The sequence below is a fragment of the Primulina tabacum genome, chromosome 1 (assembly GCF_025594145.1).
Source record: "Primulina tabacum isolate GXHZ01 chromosome 1, ASM2559414v2, whole genome shotgun sequence".
Lineage (NCBI taxonomy): Eukaryota > Viridiplantae > Streptophyta > Magnoliopsida > Lamiales > Gesneriaceae > Primulina > Primulina tabacum.
Genome location: NC_134550.1, coordinates 12,474,700 through 12,483,370, shown reverse-complemented (window position 1 = coordinate 12,483,370; position 8,671 = coordinate 12,474,700). Strand labels below are relative to the sequence as shown.

The following is an 8,671-nucleotide window of genomic DNA, read 5'->3' as shown; positions in this document are numbered from 1 at the left end:
CATGCTCAAAGTTGACTTAAAGAAGGCGTATGACACTGTTAATTGGAGCTTCTTGAAACATGTTCTGTCATTCTTGAATTTTCCTCCAACCTTTGTTGATTGGATCATGGAATGTGTGTCAACAACTACATACTCAATTGTGATAAATGGGCATTTTCACGGACATTTTGAGGGGCAAAGAGGACTTCGTCAAGGTGATCCTCTATCTCCCTACTTGTTCACTTTGTGTACCGAAGTTTTAGCAAGAGATTTGAAGCGCATGTCACGTAATAATAATTTTGGATTTCATCCTAAGTGCCAAAAGTTTTCAATCACGCACTTAGCCTATGCTGATGATTTATTGTTGCTTTCGAGAGGAGATGTGTGTAGTGTTGCTATCATTATGCGCTGTTTGAATAACTTTGGGGATATGGCGGGATTAAGGATCAATTTCTTGAAGTCAGATGTTTACATTGCAAGTGTTTCGGATACTGTTAGACAGGAAATCATTGATGCCACTGGATTCACGCATGGGCAACTACCATTTCGGTATTTGGGTGTTCCACTTGCGGCAAGAAAATTGACAGCATCGGATTACAGTGCCCTGGTCGATGCAATCTCATACAAGATCTCTTCCTGGCCAAGGAATTCTTTATCACATGCAGGGAAACTTGAGCTTATCAGGTCAGTTGTGCAAGGAATTGAATGTTATTGGTTATCTATACTTCCACTTCCTTCGTGCGTTATTGATAACATTTATTCATTGTGTCGGAAATTTGTGTGGCCAACCAAACACCCACCTATTGCTTGGGTAGAACTTTGCAAGCCAATTGAAGCAGGAGGTTGGGGGTTGAAAAATTTGAAAGCGTGGAATAAATCTTTGCTTGCGAAAACGCTTTGGAATATTCATAGCAAAAAAGATTGTCTTTGGATAAAATGGGTAAATCATGAATACATCCATTTTCAGAATGTCTGGAGATGGGATTGGCACAAAGAACAATCACCGCTTATAAAACAAATTATTGACATTAGAGACGAAATGATTGCTGCTCATGGCTCAGTCTCGGATGCGTTTATAAAATTGGAGGAGTGGTTTGGGGGCATTAAGGGGTTATCTAAGGTATATGATTTCTTTGTGGGCAGATGGAACAATTGGCCTTGGAAACCTCTAATCGTCAAATCTTGCATAATGCCGAAGCACAGGTTTAATTTATGGCTTGTTGCTCATCGTAAATGGCTTACTAGAGATAGGCTGGGTTACCTTGATGATAGATCGTGTGTACTCTGCAACTTTGCTGTTGAATCTGTTAACCACTTGTTCTTTGATTGCCCAATCTCACAAGCAATATGGAACAGTATTCGATCTTGGCTTGGCATGCGAAAACTTATGAGATCGCTGTGCTTGCTGGGTTTAGAAGTGTGTACCGAGGTACATCTGCATTGAATAAGATGCGCTGTGTTGCGCTAGGGGCTACGGTTTATCAGATTTGGAACATAAGAAACAGGACATTCTTCGAACATGAGCAACTAGATATTGATCGAGCTATAATGAAGATCAAGATTCATGTGCTGCGGAACGTACCAAATGCTGACAATGTAATTTAAATTTGGACTCTGGGTTATGGTTCATATGATTAGAGACTGATTATGCTAAATTGATTTGTCCTTGCGGATGCCCAGTGTATTTGTACTTGTACTAACTTTTACCTATTTTAATGAATCATTCATTAAAAAAAAAAAAAAAAAAAAGCAAGAAAAGCTACGAGATTCCGAGAGGAATCGGTGAAGAAAAATGATACGAGGAGTAATAGTAATGAACGGTCAGGGCAAGCCTCGCCTCGTCAAATTCTACGAATTCGAGGTTATCATATTCTTTTCACAGTATATGGATAATTAAACTCGAATTTTCCTTCATTATTTAGTGTTCTTTTACGCCTTTTTTGTCTGATTTTTTTATTAAGATTGTAATTTGAAATGTAAGATTAGCCCGTGGAGAAGCAGCAGGAGGCGATTCGGAGCATCTACAGAAGTGAGTTCAGTTTTTTCATGGTTTGATAATGTCTGAATTGTCTGCAGTTCGTTTATTGTGCTTCTCCTTGCAGTTTTGTGCAGTAGAGTTGAGAATGTCAGTAATTTTGTTAAAGCAGATTCTATTTTTGGAAAGGTACGCTATCTATCTAGCATTCATATAAACCAGAGGATTTGTGTTTTATATCATATGGATTTGTTTGTGATTTAAGTTCTTGACTCGCAGGACGTGCGGCTTGTGTACAAAACATATGCTACGTTGTACTTTGTCTTCATTTTTGATAAATCTGAGAATGAGCTTGCTATGCTAGATCTCATGCAAGGTATCTTTAATTGATCATTTGATGATTTAAGTTTTTAGAGTTCAATCTAGAGGTTTGTGCTCTAATTTTACAGGTCTTATGATAGTTGAGATCGTAACTAGGAAGAGGAATGCATAGTTTAGAAAATGGGAAAGTGACAATACGACCTTAGTTGTGAGTTTCTAAATAAAATTATAAACAGGTTTTCCTGATCGTATACATGGTTTTCCTTTGTATATGTTAAGACCTGTAGTACTACTATCTCAGAGATAATTTTCAATTTCTGATCATGGAGATTCGTTTGAAAATTTTGTTTTGCTGCCAATTATGTCAAGCGGGTGAAGACATAACATTTGTTTAGAGTTGCATGCAGTCAATTGCTTCTGAACCATGTTTTGGATTCAAACATTATTTATGTGTCTCTTCGTGGTATCATGTCATAGTCTTGGATGATATAATCTTCCTAGTTTTGGTACCGACCTTTATAATTCCCTGGTAATTTGGTATCAAGTTGATAAAAGGAGATTGTTGGGATATCATAAGATGGATGCTTAAATTTTAGGTATTATTATCTTTTTCAAGGACTCCTTTTTTTCTCATTTGTTCAATATGCAGTCCCTAATTTGACTTTGTCATTTTTACTCGATGATGGAACTACTTGTAGGTTTGCACCGCTACGATGGTTAACAAATTGCTCTATATTATTTTCTACTTTTTAAAACTTGTTCCTATAATGCTGGTTTTATTTGGATTTTCTCTATTCCTTTTGCTCTGGTTGCTTACCTTTTGTTGTTATGTAAACAGGTTTTGGATTCTCTATTCTTTTCGCTTTGTTTGATTACTTTATTTATTTTAACAGTTTTTGTGGAGATGATGGACAGATGTTTTAGCAATGTGTGCGAGCTTGACGTGGTCTTCCATTTCAACAAGGTCAGACCTTTTTTATGCTTATCATAATAGAAGTGTGTGCAACATTATGGTCTTTTAAGAGCAAGTTGGTAGTTGATGTAGTAATTTTATCCTATTTAATACAACTACTCTAATTTAGCTATGACTACTCTAATCACCCACAAGATGGACCATAAGCCATAAGGGGGTGGTCCTAGTGGAACCAGAGCCTTGGAGTTTGGTGGTGAAAAATTGAGAATGATATTAGCAGAAGAAGAATGTAAACAATCCATTTAATTCACAACAGTTATGTATGTAATATTATAAAACATTGAAAATAAATCAATTGTTTGAGCTGTTAAAAACATTATTTTATTAAGTAAAATTTGTTTTTGATGCATGCAAAAGCCTCCGACATGTGAGCCTGGAGGAATGGGTGAACCAATTGTTTGTGATTGACTGAAGATATGAATGAGAAGGCTCATTTTGATCCCCAATGAGAAAAATTAATTAGTCGTTTTCACATTCTACTTGTCATGTTATCGTGCTTCAGAACAGACACCGATATTAAATCATGCTATAATATATCTATTTAATATAAAAGACAGTGGGTACGTCAGAACAAAATTTTCAAGAATATGTATATAAAAAGAACAACGTCAATATCATACATTTATGTTCTTTTTATAATTAATATATTGAATTTTTGCTGTCTAATTATATTTATATAATTATTTGCATTCTAGTTTGTGATGTGAAGCGGTTATTGAAGTTTAACATGATTAGTTGGTAAGAAGAATGTAATTCTCTCCTGCAAGCTTCTTTCTTTTATAATTCATAATAAAAATGAAAAAAATTGCATTTTTTGGTCTTATATATTTTGTATCTTTGCGATTTTGGTTCTCTATGTTATCAAATTTCAATTTTAATCCGGTATCTTTGTTAATTTTTGATAAAATCCTTTTTTTAATGTGGCGCTGACGTGTGTAGTGTCATATCAGTACTCCTGATGAAAAAAATATTGAAATTGCCAAAATTCGGAAGATACTAAGGCTGAATTTGACAACATAGATGTTCAAAATCGCAAAGAGACGTAATATGAAACCAAAAATACAAAACTATACATTTATGATTTTTTGTTTTAAATTAGAGTTTGATTTTACAATCATCATTTTAGACTTATTTTGTTAAATTCCGACCTCCTTGTATCAGTTTCTTGTAATTTGTTTTTTGGGGTGTGGGGTTTCAACATGTAAAATTCACTACATGGTGAAAATTTTATATCGCTCAAAGTTGAGGGAATTTGATTGAACCCCCATATTATAAAGTGGCTCCGTTGACTTTTGATTAGCTCATGAATGTCTCAAGTCTAAAGTGAATCATATTTAGCATTGAGAAATGAAAAGACTGCTGCTTGGGTTGAGAATGTGGTTGTATCTATCCACGAGCTTGCGAACTGATTGTCATTAGGTAGGCATACATTGTTATAGATTGTTGTTTATCTCTCTGATTGTCATTAGGTAGGCAAGGTTGTTATATATTGGTGTTCATCTCACTGATGGGCTTATTACAGAGGAATCATAATTGGTTGCTCAATTGTTGAGAAGTGGAGAGGGGAGACCCGATCTCAGTTCTATGCTAGTTGTAACCATTTTTCCGACTGGCCTGCTTCGGTATATCTGCCATGCCAAAGTGATTGGCCTTTGGCAAAGTATTCGCTTTACACCATGTCTATCATATTGAATCTCTGTTTGGTGATCAGACCTATGTCACCTTAGCTGAGGCTTGACCAAAAATGAACTTGATCAGCTCCCTTGATTATTATCTATTTGGAAGTCGTGCTAGTGACCGTGGACTGATATCTTTTGTTTGATCTGTTCTTGCAGATGCATACAATTTTAGACGAAATTATTTTGGGTGGCCAAGTTCTTGACACAAATTCTTCAGAAATTGTGAAGGCAGTGGAAGAAATTTTAAAGTCTCTTTTCTGCTCTCTCTCTCTCTCTCTCTCTCTCTCACGCGCGCGCACACACACACATCGATATAGATTGTCGAAAAATTGATGTTGACAACATATGTTAAGCAGGTTGCAGAGAAATTCTAATTCAATCACGTTAGGATCATCAACTTCTGGTTGGCAGGGTCGGTAGCAGCAGTTTAGCCTGCGCGACTTCTTACATCTCAACATATTCATACTGGGTTTGAGTTCTTGATCTGCAGCAGTGACTTGAAATGCTCAGTTTTCCATCGCTAGAGTGCAATATATAACCCGCGACAGTCGACACTGAGTAACATTATTCTGCCTATTTTGAGAAATCTGCCTGCTATAGCTGAAGTAAATCATATTTTCTTTGTAAAGTTGTGTGTGTGTAGTAGAAAATGGGGTGCAAATAATTGATCATGTGGTAATGTAAGGGATCTCACAATCTCGAGAACTTGCATCACGAGACATCGAAGGTAACATTTTGGGGGAGCAGGGAAAAGAAAATCGTTTTTCCGCATTTATTTGGAGTTTGTTTCGAAAATTTCGAAATTGGAGGCCGGAATAATTTGCCAAATGTGGATGAATGAGTTCAAATATCCTCACATTTCATGGGATCAAGTTAATGGTTCCCACAGACTTACTTAACAATTCACAACCAAAATGATGCATTACAAAAAGAATTGTAAATATTTTATGATTAATTATTGTGTGATTATTATAGATTTAAGTTTCTCGAATAAATTTGTTCGTAATAAAATAATAAATATTTGTACTTTTATCTAAATTATTACTTTAATTACATATATAAATATATTATATATTTTTGTTTAATATCATTTCAAAATCAATATATTTAAATAAATATTTGAGAAATAATGATGAATATTATTGTTGTGCCTAAAATATAATCCAAGAAGCCCACTTTGAAGCCCATGAGCAGTAGCCCAACAAAGGAAAACCCACGAGAATAGCGGTTGGCCCAGGGAAAAGCACGATGCACCATTATACGACGTGGAAATCGTGGGGAGATCGTGGAATGTGGCTGAAACTCCCCCGTGGAAGGTGACAAAAGCAGAAGGAATAATCAGAAAAGAAAGACCGACAAAATCAATTCACAAAAATCTACAACATAATTTCTGCATAATTCCATCAATTCTATGTTCATTCATTTCGATTTCCAGTAGTCAAGTATTTGAATTTTTATGTATTCCTCCGATTTTCTTGTAAGAATGTTGATCAAATTTCATAACAACACATTTAAGTTTGATGTTGTTTATGGATTTCCTGTATAATTTCTTTATTTCCCCAGTTTATGCGTTTTAGTTTGGAGCCATTTCGAAGGAATTATAACTAACGGTCGAATCAAGATTCGCAACGCTTGGTAAACGAAGTCAGATTATTTCACAAATTTGGCACGAACACGTGTCTGGCACGCCCGCAAATTTTCGTGACAAAAAAGTTGGCACGCCCAGTGGGACACAATGCCTCCAAAGCGTACTGAGAAGAGTGAAGGAATTCCTCCATCACTGGGGAAAGGTCATCGCTCACAAGAAGAGTTTCAAGAAACTGATGCAGAAAGAAGAACGGTTGAAAGGCTCGTACACCAGTTCGAGGAAGAGACTATAAAGGAAGGAATTGATGTTTCTGGTGGTGATGGGTCTTTGCCGAACTTCATGTTGACCATGGAGAAAAATATCCGCAGCGATCTCAAGGAAATGACTCAAACTTTCGCTACTGTTATGATGGAATTTGTGGCAGAAATGAAAGAATGGAGAAAGTCTGCAAAAGGCGAAGTGGTTATACCAGAGAGTGATAAACTTCAAGAGAATGACGTCAAGCTGCTGAAAGATCAAGGCCAAGTATCAGGAGTTTCTCAGGCAGGTGAAAGTCGCCACTTGGGGGAAGCACGAATTCCTGAATCTGCCAGGGAAGGGAGATACACTCCTCCGCACAAAAGGGATGAGGAGTTGGGGTTGAAATTCCAAAACTGCAGCAACAGTAAACAAATGGCTGGTAACGTGTTCTCTGTGACGTCTCCTAACTTACATCCAGGGATGTACGTTGATGGGGGAATGCGTGGATATTCAGCGCCAGGTTTGGGGAATAACACTCGAGGGGCAATCTATCCTCCTCATCAGTTAAGACAAACTCCAACGTTGGATTTTGAGATGGTACGTGATGTGATTCAAGAGTTGTATGGCCCAGGAGTGAGGCCAATCAACCGACCAGAATTCCATAAACCGTATCCTGATGTTGTGGATCGTGACAACCCTTATCCAAAAGGATACCGCATTCCAGACTTCACGTTATATTCCGGGGAAGACGGTCAATCCAGCGTGGAACATGTGGCCAGGTTTACAATTCAGTGTGGGGAATTGGCAAATTTGGAGAACTTTTCTAATTACAAGTTACGTTTGTTCCCCAATTCCCTGACCAGTACTGCTTTCACATGGTATGCAACACTACCTCAAAACTCTATTATGACTTGGCACGATATGGAACGTCAATTCCATACACAATTCTTCTGGAGAGTACCTGAGATTAGTATAGCGGAATTGTCAAGGGTGGTCCAAAAACCGGGGGAATCTGCCAATGATTTCATTTGTAAGTTCAAGAAGGTGAGAAGCAGATGCCGAGTTTTTCTCCCTGAATCAGAATACGTGAAGATGGCACAGCGAGGACTCGATTTTGAACTTAGAAAGAAGTTCCAAGGGATGGAATTCTGTGATTTTTATGAGCTTGCGGCCAAAGTGTCAGAGTATGAGGAATTGTTACGAGAAGAGAGTCATAAAAGAAAGTCTACAGTGGGCTCTTATTTCCAGGAAGTGGAGGAAGTTGCACTGGCAGAAGTAGCAAATTCCGGCTCACGCACTGTCCCTTTATTGAAGCGCAAGAGTGAAGAACTTTCCAAGAAAAATATTCCTCCAGTGCAAACTCTTTATGCTTTCGATGCATCTAAGACGGAGGAAATCTTCGATCACTTAGTGAAGGAGAAGTTCATAACATTCCCCCCAGATCACAAGCTACCCACGAAGGAGGAGTTGAAAGGAAGAGATTACTGTAAGTATCACAATTCCTTCAACCATAATACTAATGCTTGTTGGGCATTCAAGAATGTCTTGCAGGAAAGAATCAACAAGGGAGTCCTGAAATTTCCCGAGAAAAAGGAAGCGATGATAGTGGATGAAGATCCTTTTCCCCCGGTAGCCAATGTAAACATGGGCAGTATTGACTTGCATTTCTTGATCAATGAGAGGAGAAGAAACGGGTACGGGGACAGGTACATCAAACCAAGATTTACCATAAAGAAGTGTTGGGTGCCTCGAAAAATGATATTTGAGGTTAAGGAGAAGAAGACAGAAGCTGTTCATGAAAAAGACCACTATTACAGTGGAGGCGGTCTGCATTATACTGGGAGGAATATGAGGTATGACAGGGAATCCATGGCCAAAAGGCCAGGGAACCAGTACCTCAGAAGGGGCCCACATCC

The 8,671-nt window shown here is 37.7% G+C and overlaps 1 protein-coding gene across 2 annotated transcripts; it reads left to right on the top strand.

The window, feature by feature from the left end:
• The first annotated feature begins 1,709 nt into the window (after positions 1 to 1,709).
• LOC142541750 (AP-3 complex subunit sigma-like) lies at positions 1,710 to 5,830 on the top strand. Of its 2 annotated transcripts, XM_075648225.1 has the most exons (7): positions 1,710 to 1,840; positions 1,966 to 2,008; positions 2,082 to 2,143; positions 2,234 to 2,330; positions 3,169 to 3,239; positions 5,084 to 5,175; positions 5,284 to 5,829. In XM_075648225.1, exons 1-7 carry the CDS (start codon positions 1,772 to 1,774, stop codon positions 5,345 to 5,347), a joined length of 498 nt encoding a protein of 165 aa, XP_075504340.1. In that variant the 5' UTR covers positions 1,710 to 1,771; the 3' UTR covers positions 5,348 to 5,829. The 2 variants fall into 2 exon arrangements, with proteins under 2 accessions (XP_075504340.1, XP_075504334.1); XM_075648219.1 differs by having other exon boundaries at positions 5,084 to 5,830.
• Positions 5,831 to 8,671: the final 2,841 nt, after the last annotated feature.

What these genes read in the sequence shown, in the direction of transcription:
- LOC142541750 (XM_075648219.1), top strand. Translation starts at nt 1,772, where the DNA reads ATGATACGAGGAGTAATAGTAATGAACGGTCAGGGCAAGCCTCGCCTC. An exon ending in GATTCGGAGCATCTACAGAA is followed by an intron (nt 2,009 to 2,081) that starts GTGAGTTCAGTT and finishes TTCTCCTTGCAG; the next exon opens with TTTTGTGCAGTAGAGTTGAG. An exon ending in CAGATTCTATTTTTGGAAAG is followed by an intron (nt 2,144 to 2,233) that starts GTACGCTATCTA and finishes CTTGACTCGCAG; the next exon opens with GACGTGCGGCTTGTGTACAA.